The following is an 18,927-nucleotide window of genomic DNA, read 5'->3' on the forward strand; positions in this document are numbered from 1 at the left end:
ATCAAGCTGTATTATGTTGTATTGTATTGTATTATGCTGAAGTTAATGAAAAGGTTATGGGTAAGACATGTCAGCTTATTAAACACAGCAAACTTTGCCAGATGTGAACTTGTATAATATGATTTTGCATACATGCATGATCTTAATTGTCTGCATTTGATTTGTCCAGTGTGAGAATTACAATTATACAGCACAAAGTCCGTAATCTGGACATCCATTATCCAGAACTCAAAGCCACAAACTTACGCATGCGCGTTTGATAAAGCCAGTAAAGCGTTTACCCATGCATGCTTCCGATAGTGAAGAAAGTAACAGAGAACATTATTGAAAACGAAAAAATTTCGATTGACAAGTTAGTCGGTATTCTCGACACAGCAATTACAGGATTTGAACAGTGGAACTTTGTAACTGAACAAGAAATTATGTCTGTTTATAGAAGAGAGAATTAAAGAGAAAGTATTAGCACAAAAAATGAAGCAACTTAAACAACTTGCATTGAAATAAATGTTTAATATAGTAAACAAATAAATATTAAGCTTTTTTTTTTTTGTAAATTTTAATACCCTTAAATCATAATTGCTCTTTATTTCATAAATTACGGTTTCATATTTTTAATTGTATAATTTCTGCATGCCATCTTACCAGATTTAAATTGATGATCTATAATACGGGAAAACCCCTAATCCAGAATTGCTGAAGTCCTGATGAGTCCGGATTACGGACTTTGTACTGTATATGGTATGTGGCTGAGCATTGGCCGCATAGTGATAGTCCCTTCGATGAATATTAAAATAGTCAAACATTACTTAGCACAGCAAAACCTGAGCTTTAAAATTCTCCTAATTTTCAATAACACTCTAGAACATGGTACTGAAGCCTTCAGAACACTGCACCTAGTTTTATTCCTTTATACATTACACAAGGGCAGCATCTGATTTTACATGTTTGAGAAGAAATTCGATCCGAATTTTGATGAACACAGTAAAGGATGGGTCCAGGCATCTTTAACATCTCTTCCTTTATCACCAAATCTCTCAAGAGGAGTTTACTCTTTTGCATCGAAGTCACCCCAAATGCCTGAATATTCAGACAGCAGTAGGTTGTCCGAACGGCTGAATCATTTTCTACCTAGTGCTTTCCCCATCACAGTGCATTGTTCATTGCTTTTAGGAGTTGTTAAATGGCATGCCAATCATTCTTTTGAAGCGACTAAAAGTAGTTCTATTATTTCAACCATATTAGCTTATGATTTAAGATATTTTGCCTTCTTGATTCCATTAATAATATAAATGTCATCTTGATGAATGCAAGTTTATGAAAATAGAGACTAAAATAGGTAAATATATATGTTTAGCTAATAAAAGCTCTTTAAATACAGGTCTTCATTACAGATCGAAAAGCCCCAGCCGCTCAGAGGGTTAACACCTTTTTTTTTCCTTTATTTATTGTCAATTTTTAGTTGCAATCCTCTCTCAAAGGGAAACTGCATACAGTAGTGAAAGTGTCCAACAAAGAAGCTATAGCTTTATTTAAGTAGGTTATTGTTAGTGCTGTAGCACTCTACTTGTCATGGGAGAAGGAAAACCTCTTGATGCGAAAGAGTTAAGCTCAACAATACTGCCTTCACGCTGCACTGACGCTATATACTTACAAACATTCAAGTCTTCTCTGGGATTTGATCCCAGGCCCAAGAATATGGCAGCCAGTTATTGCCATTTTTATAGTCCATAATAGTTTCTATTATACTAATTTTAATTAGTAGTAACCAGTGGTTTCAGCCATTTTCACTGAAACTTTCCAGCCCAATCTATCAGCAAGATGTAAATTTAAAGAAAGAATTATAATTAGTATTAGAGGATGAAAATTTAATAGAAATTAACTGCTTGAATTTTTTAAAATATCTAAATATCTGATTAAAATGAAATTTTTATTTAAAAAACAAATTGAATAAAAATGTCTGGTACTTTTCCGTTTTGCCGGCGTAAACCATAAAGTCGGCAGTAATGGTACAACTGGATGCCAAGCGAAATATCTTCACTGGTAACATTTTACGCTTCATTTTCAAAACAGGCCATAGCCATTTCTTATCAGATTGATTGTTTCTTTCAATACTGGCATACAATTACATAGAATTTTTACAAAAGATAGTTAAATTTTATACCCTGAGACCATTTGCGGTAATTAAGTCAATTAGGATGCAATCGCACCGCTCACCCGAAAATATAGGAAAGGCAAAATTAAGGGTTAAATTCATCAATTCTAATGAGAATGCACTAGCGAAGTAAAGCACTGCGGTTTTACATAATTTCTGAGTAAGTTATTCATACGAATTGAAATGATTCTTGCATTTAAACTTTTATTCCAAATTAAGATTTAACTTGAAATTAATGTAGATAATTACTGAGAGCATTAGATTTTTGTAGAGTAGTTTATGTGAGATGAGATCGCTTGGGGTCACGTGATATGAACCGGCGAATTAGGATGTTGAACCATGAAAGCATAGTAAATTCTTAAATTAATGTCTTTTTACAAATTTATTGTCTTTATTTATTGGCTTTTTATAAAGTTTTAAGTGATATTTAAATGTTTATGCCTTCAAAAAAAGAATTCTTAGAACTAAAGTTTTTTTAAATATTTTTTATGTGTATACTGTATGTTGTCGCCAATAAAGTCTGCTTGGCGAGATTTGCGCCGGCGAAACGGAAAAGTACCAAATGTTTCAATATGAGTTCAATGCTACAATTTGCTACAGTTGAAGATCACTATCAGAATTTTGGTATAGGATCAGCATCAAACAGATATTCTACAAAATGCTCATTGTGAGGGGGGGGGAACAGTGCAATACCTTTTGGTGTTAGCTTCTTAATCCTGATGTAACTTCGGGTTTAAAACTAGATCACATAATTTAAGTAAGAGTAATTTTTACAATAATAATAATAATAAAAAAAGACCCATACTTATTAATGCATTAACTCATGTTTCAACTGAATATTTCTGAAAAACATAATTCTACCATTCTTTAAAAAACATGATGTGACACATAACAAATCTTACTAATAAAACACATCGAGCCATAAAGCTAAATTGCTGTTCAAAATGTGTACTGTTTTAGCACTTTATTGAAATAAACATTATATATAACAGATGTCAATGGCTGTGCAATGTTTATTCATTGCAAGAGCTGTATTTCTCACTTATTAATAACAATATAGGGATTTAAGACAAATTTGTCACTGCAGATAATAAAAAATTTCATGTTAATTGAAAAAAAATGCATAAAGTGATTAGTTTCTCATGTAAAGACAAAAATGAGATTGCATTCAATCATAGTAACTAATTATCATGGATATAAAATTTATGAGAAACAAGATTTCACATATTAAAATGACATCTTTGAAATTATATAGCAACAAAAAGCAAACATAATATAAAATATAAATATACATATTTAAATATGCAAGAAGCAAAAAATCATTACATCTAAATTTTAAATACTAACTTCATCCTTTACTCCAGAATCATAAATAAGTGAATCCCATAGACCATGGAATTCTTGTGTTGGCAATATCCAGTTTGTACTTATTCGCTGATCATCATCTAGTTCTTCAATTTCAGGAGCACTCGAGTTAAAACGATAAATATGATAAAATATTTTAGGATATGTCCCATTCTATGAAAGGAATAAATATAAGCCATAACACAGTAAAATTATTACATATTTATGAAGGATTAACTTAAGGAAAAATAAAATTGAATAACTTAAGGGAAAAAAAAAAAAAAAAAAAGAAAAGAAAAGAATGCATTTGCATGCAATGTTATAGAATATTTTATTCTTTTTTAATTAATTATTTTTGCTACACTTTGAATGATATGAATAGTTTAAAATTAAGAGCTAATTTATAACTTATTACCATTTTTATATGAATTAATATTCTGATGCACCTAAAACTGAACAGCTAATGATAAAGTTATAAGGAGGAGTTCTAGTAAAATATTATTCTCTCTAGAAATCTGATTTCTCAAAAAGCATGTACAAATTTTTCTGGATATGAAGTTGGTGCTTATGAAGTTTTCCTGGAAACAAAATCTCCATCCATGACTTCAAGAATTTATTTGATGTGTTCTAATTATCTGCACCTTTTAGAAAAGCTGTAAATTCTGAGTTTGAAAAAAATAGAGTTTGTTTGTTTGGGCACCTTAACATCTATTTCATAAATTCCTCCAGTCTTCCCAATTTTTTTTTCAATATTCATACAAGAGATCCATATTTTTCAATTTTTTATACATTTCTCTCTCTCTCTCTCTATATATATAGCAAATCTACATAAAACAAAAGAATTAGAAGAAAAAAAAAAAAAAAAAAAAAGAGGTACATAATGCTTTGAAGCAAGTCACATTATGGCTTACACACGCAGAAAGCTAATTACGACATTTTGCAAAAAACAACAGAAAATGTAGTATATGGTCCATTCCTATACTAAAATACTGAAATTTCCACAGGATGGTTCATAATTTGCAGTCTAATTGGCACAAGTTTCTGCAAAAGTAAAAGGGTTAGCCTATATTTAAGGGTGCCAATTGGATTATCGGCAAATTGTTTCATTTAAGGTAACTTGAGCAGTTGAATGTTATGGATACCCTATTACGACATAATCGGTTGCGCCATTGCGGTGAATTTGATTGACAGGAAAATATTTGTTGGATGTCAGTTACGAAGTACATTGCGTATTATGTGCTGTGCATCGTAAAATGGGTGTTGGTGGTATAACAAGAGGGCGGAAGATGTTTTCTTTTCTTTTTTTGAAGTGGTTGAGGACAGATGAAAAGAAACTTTATTGGTTGTAATTCAATGGAATTATAGGTGTCCTGTTTGTACCAAGGAAATGTGTATGATCGAACATAAAGACCGTTCAGAATGGGTTTGTTGCAAGAAAGGTTCAAATGCTCATCATATAAAGCATTCCATTAGAAAGGGGACATGGTTTGAGGAAAGTTTTTAGATGCTGTTAAAGAATTTTGTGTGCCACAAACTGAAGACATGGAAATTTCTAATTAAGGTAAGTGGATATTTCCTTTATGTAGTGCTTAGATGCTACAAGATGAATTTCCTTTTTAAGGTTACTTTATTGTTTAATTTAAAATGTAGTTTACTGAGATACATATTTTTTGTTTGGCTTTAGTGTAGAATTGGGTGCTCCTTTGACTTTTTAAGTGAAAATAAATTGATGTGTACATGGACAAAGTCAAGGGAGTGCGTAATGCTGAGTTTGTGCACTTCTCTGATGTTAAGCAAAAATAGGCCAATATGTACATGGATACCGAGTTTGTGCAATTTTTTGACTTGTTATTTTGGCTTTGTGTAGTGGTGATTTTTTAGCCAAAAATCACCAAAGCCAAGTTTAGAAAGAAATAACAAGTTTAAAGAATTGCACAAACTCGGTGTCCACGTAGCACCAAAAATCGCCAATTTTTGCCAAGAGGCATATTTTTACTGTGAAAAGTTGTCTGGAAGGGTATAACAAGCATACCTGTCATACAAATGCCTTCTGGCATAAAATTAATTTCTTTCTAACCACATAATTACTTTTGGCAACACGGTGTTAGGCCCTGAGTACACTTTTTTGTAGCTTTTCAGTGGGGGTGTAGATAATCAGAAAGTGTTATGTTCTTTTATGGAATTTTTCTAGTTTGGTAAGTTTTAAAGATGCATTTATAAAAATTTTATTTTGAAATAATTATTTCCTTCCAAGCTAGAAATTAATTTCAGTCAATCGACTAATCTCTTGCCATTCAGTTATTGTGCAAATAATATATGTTCACTACCTACAGTCTCTGCTCATGAGATAAACTGTACCTTTTTGATGATTTCTTATGATTTTCAGTAGACTTAGCCATAAAGGCCTGGACAGTAGAGTTAATTAGAAGATTTAAAAAAAAAAAAAAAAAAAAAAAAAAAAAAAACAATACATGCATGTTAATGTTAAAAACTACAATTTGCATGTATCAAATAACAATTGAATCCTACATCAAGGAAAACTCTGGAACTGCACTACATATTTTTATGCATTATGTTAAGAAGTTCTTCCTACAAAAATTGAAAGCACATTTTACTTAATAAAAGTTTATTATAGATCTCTACAAAAATTTGTAAATTGTCTTTCTTGATTGTTTTAAAATTGTTCGTTAATTACTCAGGTGCTAGCCATAGTTGTCTATCTTTTAACTTTACTGTGAAACTTTAAGTTGCTTATTGACTATTTTGCAACTTTCAATAGAATTTTCTTTTTAATAAGTTCAACCCTTTTCTACTAAAAAAACAGGGTACTTCAAAACTTAAGTTATATCAATGACTTGAAGAAAAATAAATGTTTTTTCTCATCTAAAAACTTCAGTTAAAAAAAGAAATTAGAGACAAATTTTTGCTAGTAGCATACCATTTGTTGAAAATTTTTATGTCAGATATGAAGCTTATGAATTATAAATTAAATATCATTCAGAATTTTAATTTTCCATTGTGCACTGGCCACACAGTTTGGCATTTGAGAAATAGAAGCAAACACATGCCGAAATCCAATGGTAGGGCCACGTGGGCTATCGTGTTTGTGTGTTTCTATACTCTACTCTTAGAAGTAGAAATTGTTTACAACTAAAAACCTAACCCAAATGTGTGGCAGGTGCATAATAGAAAAGTACAGTTTTCATTGCTTTTTATGGAGCTTCAGAATATAATAAAATTTTTTAACATTAAAATGCTTAGCTAATTTTATGATCTTATAATCTAGGGAGGGAAAAAAAAAAAATTATGACAAAATATATGTGATATGAAAACACTGCCAAATAAAATAATGCACAGCGTATTAAGAGATGAAGTTTAGGGCACTAAATAGTAGAAATTAATCTACTGTAGTTTGTTTTCATTTGTTGCAGAAAACATTTTCAGATTATATTTTAAACACTAACCTTAAAGATATCTCAAATACAATAAAACAGCAATAAAAATGTAAAAAAATTTTTTTTAAAAAACTTACTGTGGGAATTTCAAAATCTTCATAGACTGAAATACTATTCACATGCTCTGCTAAATTTTGATCATCAAAAATTGAAATAACATTTTCATGTATTAAGTTTGATTGCGAGAGCAACCATTTAGCAACAAAATTTTTAATTTCTTTTTCGGACAACAAACTGGAAAAGAAAAAAAAAAAAAAAAATTAAATATCGCTAAAATAATTAATTCAAAACTTATCAAAAAACATATACTATTGAAAAAGTTTGCAATAGATCTCAAAATATTTAAAATAATGAAATTATAAGGTCGGAAAATCTATGTTTTTGAAGATTTTGTATGATATTCAGTAGACTTAGTCATAAAGAATTGGGCAGTACAGCTAATTAGTTGCTAAAGTAAACTAATACCATACATATTAATGGGTACTACAGTTTGTAGGTTTCGAATAACAATTGAATCGCACATCCAAGAAATTTACTGAAATTGTATAGATCACAAAACTTATAATGTGTTCACAAATTATTTTAATCTAAAGACAGATTTCACACATTTCTAATGATTTTAATAAACTAGATGAAAAGGAAAATTCAAATGTATTACTGCAAAGTTCCTATACGAATACATATTATATGCTTCGTAATTTGCAGCATGATTAAAGCTGCAGAAGCCAGAAATAACAACTAATCGTCATTGTACATTATTTAAAAGACTATACCTATTTCCATTTTGCAAAATTTCCAGATGAACATTTTTCTGCAAATTCGAATCTTCCGCCATTGTTGACTTCAGTTTCTGATTGTTGCCACGAGCGATCATGTTGTTATGGGAAGAGAAAATATGGGATAACTGTTGCCAAATGAATTTCAATAACCTGATTAGTGCGTGCAACATTTATTTGCATATAAACGATTTTAATTTTATGTTTTTTTTATTCTATTATTTTCAGAAATTTTTAAATATATTTTAGTTTTATTGATTACCAAAATCTTACTGTATATTTCAACATATTATACAGGAAATACTGTGCTAGTTCCATATTTCAACCGAGAAGTGGAAGTAAGTGGGTTGTTTGGTTTGGTTTGCTGAATTTATCATGTCAGTGTTTCAATTTTTGTGTGTATAGTGAATAATTGTAATGTTTTGTAATTGCTTGAACTTAATTTATCGCAAAGTTATAATTTATTAATTAATATGGTTTTGAACGTCAAGAATTATAACGTTATTATAATTTCATTGATAAATGAGACGTTTCGTGAGCTTCTAGGATTACATTGATTTTATAGTGGTAAATATAAATTTAACCTCCAGGTAGATTACATAAGATGGAAGTTTACTGTATTGCATTGTAGAATGATTTTTTTTTGATAAATTCTGTACCGTTAGTACTTTCTGAACGCATCGTTTTTAATATCGTATGATATATAATTAAGTATTGAAGTAATTATTTCTAAAATTTTAATAATTCTGATTGTTCTTCTTTTTATAGTTGCATGTTCCACTTCTTATTAAAAGATCTGGGGTTTAACTGTACATGGATTTATTATTTTTTACAATAGGTATGTAAGATTCAGATTTTATCATTTTCTTTTCTAGGTCATAGTTCACCGAGTAGATTAATAATTTCTAATTTGTTTGCAAATTAATATTAATATAAATATATTGTTACGTGGTTAAAAATATAAATGTTACGAAATTCGATACATTGATTATAATGTACAGTGGCTCCCAAAAGTGTTCGTGCACTTATGATTTTCATTGAAATAGGGCTCTATTCATTAATTAAAAGTAAACTTTCTGAATGAGATTTTAATAATAAGATCTATAATCTATTCGTAACAAAATTACATGAAATATTTTTTTAAATATACCAAAACTTTATTTTTTAGAAATTAATAATAAAAAAATGAGGTTTAATCCTAGTATCCGGTGCACACGGGATTTGGCAACTTTATGATGAGCAATAAAAACGGGACATATACGATGAGTAGTAAGCGGGTCATTCAAAGAATATATGTAGTTATACATAGTATATACTTAGTATATAGTGTATAGTATATACATAGACATTGTTTGGGTATGTATATAGTATATAGTACATAGACGTTGTTTGGGTCGTTTTTGGTGTTGGCGGTAATTTTCGAAATTCTGCCAAGGCTGTACCGTATACTAGGATTTTGCCAAAAAATGACAAACATTTTATCTCACAAAAGTCTTCGTACATTGAAATATTTTTGGATAAAATCAAAATTAAAATTATCGCTTGCCGCTTTTTTTCATTTTTGCATTGTGGTGGCATTTAAAAAATCGGTTGCTTTGATTTTTTATTGTTTACTTCATAATGTTTTATTTATTATTAAAAAATGGGTCGCAGTCGTAAAGAAATTACGGTAAAAGTATAGTTTAGGGTACCCCTTGGCGAAACTTGGTGATTTTTGCCGGTACATGGATACCGATTTTGTGCAATTCTTTGACTTGTTATTTTGGCATGCGAAGCGGCGATTTTCGTGCCAAAAATCACTGCTACACAAAGCCAAAATAACAAGACAAACAACTGCACAAACTCGGTATCCATGTACACATCGACTTATTTTCACTTAAAAAAAATCCCCGAATTGCACAAAAATGGCATTGTGCACTCCTTTGACTTTATCCATATACACGTCGACCTATTTTCACTTCAAAAGAATCCCAGAATTGCACAAAAATGGCATCGCGACCTCTTTTAACTTTATCCATGTACACATCGATATATTTTCACTTAAAAAGTCAAAGGAGCACCAAATTCTTCAATATAGTCAAACAAAAAATACATAATCTTAATAAAATACATTTTAAACCAAACAATAAAATAACATAAAAAAGGAAAAACATGTTATACATTTAAGCACTACCAAAAGCAAATATTCACTTACCATGATTTTCGAGTTCGTTTCGTACACCCAGAGCCACGTAAAAATCAAAATATCAATCATACTCAAATGACATTTTTCAAACCAGGTCCTCTTTCTGATCGAATGCTTCACATAGTGACCATCTGAACCTTTCTTCCTACAAACCCATTCAAATCCATCTAAACGGTTTTTACGTTCGACTAGACGCATATCCTTCCTTCATACAGGACACTTATAATGGCTACTGAGTAAACCTTCATTTACACACCAGTCAATTAAAGCTCTTTTCCGCTTTCGCTCCAAATTAACCTCCAGAAACTTCAAATTAATCTTACTACATTCGGCCATTCTACCGTCTAAAGAATTAAACCAACATACATGACAAAAATGCTTACAAAACATCCCATGATTCAAAATTTCCCAGAATCATGCACCCATTTACGTCACAATAGGGCTTCCATAACATTCAACTACTCAGGCTACCATGAATGAAACAACAACTTTGCAATAAATTAAACAACAACTTCGCTATAATACAAGGGGTACCTTAAAGTCTACTCACCCAAAATTACAAACAGCATTCGAAAATTGGTAATTTTTCACCACAGTAGTGGTAAATCAATTCGAAATATCACTAAATTAGTTAATTTATCCCATTCTACAGTGCAGTATGTGATAAAACACTTTAAAGAAGAAAATCAGATTGAAAACAAGGCAAGAAAAGGTCGACCAAGAAAGTTAACTAAACGTGATGAGAGATTTATGATTAGAAAATTTGGGAAAAACCTACCTTTGAGTGCTGTATAAGTTTCTGCAGAATTTAATGCAAAGTTTCTACTTCAATTTCACCTGAAACTGTTCGACGAGTACTCGGAGAAGGTCGATAACATGGGCGTTTTGCTCGTAAAAAAATTTTTGTTAGTGAGAAAAACAGAAAGCTTAGGCTTTCATTTGCAAAATCAATGTTAAGTACACCCGAAACAAACAGAAAGCTTAGGCTTTCATTTGCAAAATCAATGTTAAGTACACCCGAAACATACTGGAGTAACGTCCTATTTACTGACGAAAGCAAATTTAATATTTTTGGTTTCGATGGTCGAATAACTATATAGAGAAGAAAAACTGAGGAACTTCATTCTAAGAACTTAGTTGGAACAGTTAAGCATGGTGGTGGAGGTGTTATTGTGTGGGGGTGCATGGCAGCATCAGGACTATGTAATTTGGTATTTATTGATGGCATAATGAATCATTCTCTTTATTTAAATATTTTAAGAGACAATTTAAAATTATCAGCCCAAAATTTGGCTCTCAACGTTCGCCTGTGGTGTCTCTATAATTCTCCACAGGTTTTGAAAACACCACTTCAATCGTCAGACTTAAACCTCATAGAACACATTTGGAAAGAACTTGAGGTTAGAGTACGGAAACACAACATTAAAACAAAAAGCGAATTCAAAACAGTCATGATGGAAGAATGGAGGAACATTGATCCAGAAATTAAAAAAAAAAAAAAAAAAAAAAAAAAAACTAGTAAAATCTATTCCCAGACGTTTAAAAGCTGTTGTGAATGCTAAAGGATATCCTACTAAATATTAATTTAACAAAAAATGAAAATATTTACTAATATGTCAAGATTTTTTTGAAGTGTATGAAGACTTTTGTGAGATAAAATGTTTGTCATTTTTTTATTATTAATTTCTTAAAAATAAAGTTTTGGTATATTTAAAAAATATTTCATGTAATTTTGTTACAAATAGATTATAGATCTTATTATTAAAATTGCAGTTCAGAAAGTTTACTTTTAATTAATGGATAGAGCCCTATTTCAATGAAAATCGTAAGTGTGCGAACACATTTGGGAGCCACTGTATGTAAAATTATGCAAAAATCAATCTTAGATTGTTGTTGGTTGTATAGAAAAACTGTCCATTTTGACAGAGAAAGGCACAGAATTAGTTGGAATATATTATAAGAATCTGAATAAAATTAATCTTTTTTGAGAATTTAATTTTGTCATAATACAAATGTTTTGTTTATATCTGTCATTTATTTTTTGTCAGCCATTCTACAAATTAAATATTTATTTTTCTTATCTAAAAATGAAAACCTAAAGTTTATGTATTTGTATAAATTTTAAATAAAAGTAAATTACTAATTAAAATATGGAAGAATTTTTTTAATAATTCATCGTTTTAATTGAATTTCTGTTCCTTGGGGATATTACATAAAAAGTTTTCTAATTATATATACAGTCAAAAGTCGTTAATTCGGACAGCCATAATCCGGAATGATCTATAATCCGGACCTCAAAGCTAAAAACTTTCTGCGCATGCGCCGCGTTGGCACATGCGCACAGGCGTTTTACACGTGCTTGTAAGACCTTGACTATTGCGCATATGCGTGTGCGCAAGTGCAGAATACGTTTTCGCCTGCGCGTTTAATGTATAACGGACGGTGTAAGCTAAAATTATCTAATTATCTATTTCAGTTAATGTTAATGATTGCGTTGTTCCTTAATCTTCGAATTGGATCCCGCTTATTATTTTTTGCAGACTGAAAGAGCAATTTTATAAAAGTAAACTTGAACTTTCGATTATGTCAAATAGAATTTCCGATGCTGGAACTTCCAAAGGATCTACAAAACGAAAGTATGTTTCGATGTCCAACAAACAAAAAGTGGAATTGCTGCAAAAAATGGATAAAGACATGAAGAATGTGACAGAGAGGTTAGTGAAAATGAAAAAATTTCGATTGACAAGTTAGTCGGTATTCTCGGCACAGCAATTAACGGGACTTGAACAGCGGACCTTTGTAACTGAACAAGAAATTGTGTCTGTTTATAGAATTAAAGAGAAAGTATTATCACATATAACGAAGCAACTTAAACAACTTACATTGAAAGAAATGTTTAATAAAGTAAACAAATAAATATTAAGCCTTTTTTTTTTTTTTTTTTGGTAAATTTTGATACCCTTTAGATCATAATTGTTTTTTAAAAAAAATAATAATTACGGTTTTTCATAAATTACGGTTTCATATTTTTAATTTTAGAATTTCTGCATGCCATCTTACGAGATGCCATAATCCGGAAAAACCGATAATCCGGAATCGCCGAAGTCCCGACGAGTCCGGATTAACGACTTTTGACTGTATGTAATAATCTACAGCGTAGAAGAAAGCATGCACGTGCAGTCATCATAGCTGGAAGGTTGAATTTCTGTTCCTTGGGGATATTGCATAAAAAGTTTTCGGTAAAAGTTTACAATTGGGTGCCCCTTGCTTTTTGGCGATTCTTTTTTGATGGCAAGATCGGCGCCAGGAAGAAACAATTTCAAGCTGGCCGCTACACAAAACCAAAATAAGAAGTCAAAGAATTGCATAAACTCTTGTGTCCATGTACACATCGATGTGTTTTCACTTAAAAAAACATCCCAGAATTGCACAAACTAGGCATTGCGCACTGCTTTAAATTTGTCCATGTACACATCAATTTATTTTTATTTTTTAAAAAATCAGGAGGCTAGAGCAAAGTTAAACTATCATGGTAACCAGAAATAAGATTTTATCACCAAAATTTTACAAAAAATTGTCGCTTATCGAAGGGGCACCCATTTCTACACAAGAGCTAAGTTTTCTAATTATATATATGTAATGTTCTGCAGCATAAAAGAAGGAATTAGAAGTATTAATCGTGTTAGGAATCTTCCCCAAGTAAAATCCTCAAAATTCTTTACCTAATTTTGATCAAATTCAGTATTTTTTTTAAATTCAAATATACGAAACTATATTATAAATAAATCGTAAAATTTTTAAGTTATCAACTTAAAATGATTTAAGCAAAATATTACCATCAATAAATCATAAAACAACACAATTACTAATAAATGCAAAGTTATTTTAAAACGTAATTTACTCAATTAAAAACTGGCTTTGGAACTTAATACCGCTTCTGATGAATTTAACAAACATTCTCATCATAAATATATATATATAATAATTGCTTCTAAAGAATAAATATATATTTTATTATATATATATAATAAAATATATGTTTGTTCTCTTTTCTTTAATTATTAAAATAATATATATTTTCGTTTCTATTGTCTATGTTTTTTTGGTCCTAATAAGACCCTGCGACGTTTGTTTTTTTACAAATTTAATTACATTTTTATTTGTTTACAGCACCATTCTCTTTATAAAAGTTCCATCTTCTTTAAGGTTTAAAGGACCAGCCCGTACGTTGTTGTAATATTTGACTAATAGCAGACCGCTATTTTTTTATTCTATTTTAATTTTGATATTTCATTTTATATTGCTCGGAGTTGCAATTGCTTTTGACACCCTAATGTGTATTTCAGCGGACGCGTCGGGAAAAAGGAACAGAGCAGTGAAGCTCAAAAAAAGGATTTATTCCAAAAAAGATATATTCGGGAATACTAATGTTGTTTTGTAATAAAAATTTTTTCGCATTAAACAAGAGCTTCAATGGTCTGTTTCGGCGAAACGCGTAATGGTATTTAACCTAGTTCGACAATCAGTTTTTTTCCCTTGAAAAGCCAATTGAGAGTACGAGTGGGTTAATTTACCATTTTCCGCTTTTTAATTATTGTATATTTTTTTGTTGCAATTTGTGTCTTCATTTTAATTTTTAATTTTTACTTTTTATGTATTGGCATTTTTTCAGTCTATGTTTTATTTGTACTTTCCTTATATATTTTTTACCGTCGCTCTATTTTTCATGTGAGTTAACTTTTCACATATCACAACGGTCAGATTAATTTTTTCGTGCTTTAGCAAGTCTTCCTGCATTAATTTTGGCAGTTTTTTTGCGTGATTACAGTTTTTTTTCCAGTTTGTCCAGACAAATTTCTTCTTAGTTTTTATTTTTGTATTACTGCGTTAAAATATTTCGTGGAGCTACAGCTCCTGGTAACTTTTTAGCAAGATCGTTGCAATGTTTCTACCTACTACTATTATTTCATATCCTTTTGCAGTATTATGCGCAAAAGTTTTTGAGACCAAATAGGTCTAACGTCTAATTACTTGTTAGCTTTACATTTTCTTTTTCAATTATATATATATATATATAATTTTTACCTAATTTTAACATATATATATATATATAAACCAATAATTTATAATTAGAAAACTTTTCATATACCATCTCCAAGGAACAGAAATTTAATTAAAACAATGAATATAAAAAATAATTTTTAGTTAGTATTTAAATTAGTTTTTTAAATTAGTAATTTCTGAACCTCTATTGCTTTTAAAACATAAATCTCTAAAGATGTACACTGGTTATCATAAATTAAGGAAAAATCACAATTACTGAAAAAGTTACATGTAGAATTTAATGAAACTTACCCACAATATGCAACAAATAGTAAGGTATCAAATAACATAAAAATAAATTACCAGACAAATATGGTAGTAGAAATTAGCACATGTATAAAATGAACAAATCGAAGGTGTCGGTTTGCTATAGGAAAAATATCTTCAATATGGAATAAGATCGCCTCTAGAAGCAATACAGCACATGCAGCAATGTGTGATGCTTTCAATTATGTGGTCTATCAGTTCCATAGGAAGTGAGAGCCATTGCTCTTGCAAAGCAGTTGCAAGCGCGACAAGGGTCTGAGGGGACGGATTGAGAGCAGCTAGACGTCTCCCTAAGCATCCCAAAACGTGCTTGATGGGATTCAAGTCAGGGGATCAAGCTGGCCACTCCATGCGCATAATTGTTTCCCGTTGAAGATAATCATCTACAATGCGAGCCCTATGGGGTCTAGCGTTCTACCTAGAACCCCTTATCATCTGTGAATGATAAGGGGTTCTAGGTTCTTTCCATATTAAATAACGCATACTGTCACTTTCTAGACTAAACCTGGACTTGTCTGTAAAGAGAACCACCCTTCATTGATAAGGCATCCAGTGAACATGTTGTCATGCCCACTGAAAACGGTCCCTCCTATAGCGTGATGTGAGCAGCACACAAGTGGCTGGTCGCTTGCATGCAGACCACCTTCGTGAAGCCTTCTACGCACAGTTGACCTTGACACGAACCTTCAGGTGACTGCAGGAAGAGAGGATCTAAGAAGAGTCGGAGTAGCGGTTCTATTCCTGCGTGCACATAATGTCAAATATCGGTCATCGGTGCTCGTCGTAGCAGTTGGCCGTCCTTGGCTGAACCTCCTAGATGCCGAATCTGTGGTTTGAAATTGCCTCCTAAGTCTGTGAACCACAGAAGGACTCGCATTTAGCCATCTGGCCACTTCTGTTTGACTTTGTCCTGCCTCTTGTCTCCCAATGGCTCTTCATCACAGTTCTGCAGGCAAATGATGCCTAGAAGTCATTGTTACGAATTGGCTATCTCAGATTTCTGATATCACTGTTACAGTGAAATATGTGGACTTGCTCTCAAACATGGACTTTTATGCTCCTCGCAGATGACGTATTCCAAAAGCAGCGCCACTAATTTGCATATTGCAGTTTTACTCAGCTACTCTTACTTGGCAACATATTCAAATTTTACATGGTTTGGCTGATTTTTGAGGAAGTTATACCTATTTTTGTGATTTTTCCTTAATTTATGATAACCAGTGTATATTATTTTTTCTTTTAATATATTATGTCGGGGTACTAAATTCAGAGTTTTCAGAACTTTTACTATTTAATATGTTTGCTACTTTATGTACTGTATATTTCATGTACTTTGTAGTACTTTTCCATTATGCACCTGCAGTGCATTTTGGTGGTACTATTGTAATAATATGTATGTGTGTATGTAATTATTCTTGTTTACACATACACAACACAATCTCCAGATGGAGCTATATGTTTAGGTCTCGTGTGTTTGGGATCTCTTTCACAGGCCTCCAAATTTGTGGATGGTTAATAATGGAAAAGTACCATTTTTAGTGCTTGTCAAATATGTACTTATGCTATACCATGAGAAAGTTTTCATATTTGAAAATGTTCAGGAAAAATTGCATTTTGATAGTTACATTTTTGGGGGGGGGGATAAAAATATGCCTTTTTTTTTAGTCCATAATAGATTTCTTTAAATTTTTGGACAGACTTTTCTTAATTTTTACAATTTTTGGACAATATATTATTTATTTGTGTTACAGGCAAATGACCAGTATTTATGTTTTTATATCAAATAAACAGTAACATGCTTTCGTGCAATTAGTCTTCACAGAAGATATATGGTAATTGTTTGTAATCTCAAAAATCCTGGTTATAAGATACCAAAAATATTTTGAAATTTAATTATTTGAAAATAAATGAAAATAACAAAGAAACAGCTTAATTAATTGTATACAGTGCACTCTCTATTATCCGACCTAATACAGGGAAATAAAGTCACAGGTAATGAAAAAACGCAGATAATCCAAACTATTAAATTTTATGCCTGTTGCATGTGTTTATTTCTTTAAATCGGCAATTTTACTCTGTTTTTGAGAGTGTTTAACATTATTTTGTGTATTTTTCAAAGTGCGGTTTTATTCATTGTATTCGAATCTGCTTTGGTCGACAAAGTCCATTAGTGTTTCAGAAATCATTGCTGTCTTAGAACAAATGTAATTGTTACTATCTTGTAAGAAAATGTCTTGTATGAATATGTCACTGTATGCCTCTTCTGTTCTTGTGACATTTGAAACGATATCTATATTACTCAAGTATTGAAAGCTCAGCTCTGTTGAAATGCCATCAATCCATACCTCCAATAAGTTTTCCCAATCGACATTTTCTGTTTTTTGGTACAAATTCATTTATTGCTTTGGCTTCTTTACAATTAGATAAATCTCTTTTTTCTGTGTTAGGAAGAATCTTTCTTCATGATTGAAACTGTGTTATTGATTTTACTTTTGATTAAGCTATTAATCAAATTGGATCAATTTTAAAGAAATGACTGATAGAGAACTCAGGGAAGTGAATTTTGATCATTTACTTCTTCCGGAAAGACTAGTTTATAACTTAACAAAAGCAATTTTGTTTTTTGCTAAGGCATGCATACCACATGGCAGAGTCATAGGCTATAAGTGCTTCTGGTCCCATTAAGTGGAAGATCATAAAGAGAAATTGGATTGACTCGGAAGAAAAACGGCTCGCTAAAATTCAGTCTGATGTTGTTGCACGGCAAAAGCAGGCTAACTTGGTAAAAAAAGCTGTATTGTAGGCCAAATGTAAATCCTTTAAAGATTTTATTTCACATATTGATTATAAAAAGGATAGATTTTATTTCACATAAAAATTAAAAAACTTTAAGTTTATTTCTAATATCCAAAGTCGTAAACCCTTGTGTAGAAAGAATCCGATTTCCGTTGGAAATAAATTACTATCAGATAAGGCCATTGCAAACGCCTTTGGACAGTCCTATTCCCACTTCCAGCGAAAGGGAAAATATGCAAGAGAAATGTCAAGGAAGATTAATGTTGCATGAAAATGGTTAATCAAAATGCAGAATGGTACAGAGCAACTTAAGTGGGAGGCTATCTTTGATGCTCCCTTTAGTGCACAAGAATTGGAACTCGCGCTTAGACGTCTTAAAATGAAGACTCCTGGTATGGATTATATCATACAGTTTTTATCTATTTGAGCAGTGAGCCAAGAAAAACAGTATTGAGTGTCTTTAATCAAGTATGGGAGTCAGGTCAGATTCAGACACATTGGAAAAGTTTTTATCATTATAGTCTTAAAGAAAAATAAGAACCTCGGGCAGCTGAACAGCTGTAGGCCTATTTTGCTTATGAGTATTCTTGCAAAAACTATGGAAAGACTGGTGGTAAACCGCTTGAGGAATATAGAATTTTAGGTTTAGAACAGGCTAGTTTCTGAACGAATAGGTTAACGTGTGACCAGGTGACAAAATTCAGCCAGTTTATTAAAGATGCTTTATAGACAGAAACATTTTCACAGCTGTTTATATTGACTTTAAGGGGGGGGGTGATTCTGTCTGGAGAGAAAAGCTCTGCCAGAAGCTCCTGAGTATTGGTATTTCATCAAAATTATTTAATTGGG

The 18,927-nt window shown here is 31.3% G+C and overlaps 2 protein-coding genes across 3 annotated transcripts in view; one reads left to right on the plus strand and one right to left on the minus strand.

The window, feature by feature from the left end:
- Window positions 1-7,848, minus strand: part of pch2 (pachytene checkpoint 2 protein) — a 66,237-nt gene extending 58,389 nt beyond the window's left edge. Inside the window, exons 1-3 of the mRNA XM_035368665.2 lie at window positions 7,725-7,848; window positions 7,029-7,185; window positions 3,500-3,670 (exon numbers count right to left, since the gene is read on the minus strand). Of these exons, the coding sequence (XP_035224556.2) occupies window positions 3,500-3,670; window positions 7,029-7,185; window positions 7,725-7,825 (429 nt within the window). The 5' untranslated portion in view covers window positions 7,826-7,848. The remainder of the gene's footprint in view (window positions 1-3,499; window positions 3,671-7,028; window positions 7,186-7,724) is intronic.
- Window positions 7,849-8,086: 238 nt separating this feature from the next.
- The window catches only part of LOC118182421 (uncharacterized), a 71,268-nt gene continuing 60,427 nt past the window's right edge, over window positions 8,087-18,927 (plus strand). The window contains exons 1-2 of one of the 2 annotated variants that reach the window (XM_085811520.1): window positions 8,087-8,104; window positions 8,496-8,565. In XM_085811520.1, coding sequence (XP_085667646.1) covers window positions 8,541-8,565 — 25 coding nt within the window. In that variant the 5' untranslated portion in view covers window positions 8,087-8,104; window positions 8,496-8,540. The other variant, XM_085811519.1, reaches the window with a different exon arrangement.

Source organism: Stegodyphus dumicola, chromosome 2, assembly GCF_044657685.1.
Source record: "Stegodyphus dumicola isolate Sdum_Otavi_A_Nest chromosome 2, ASM4465768v1".
NCBI classification, from domain to species: domain Eukaryota; kingdom Metazoa; phylum Arthropoda; class Arachnida; order Araneae; family Eresidae; genus Stegodyphus; species Stegodyphus dumicola.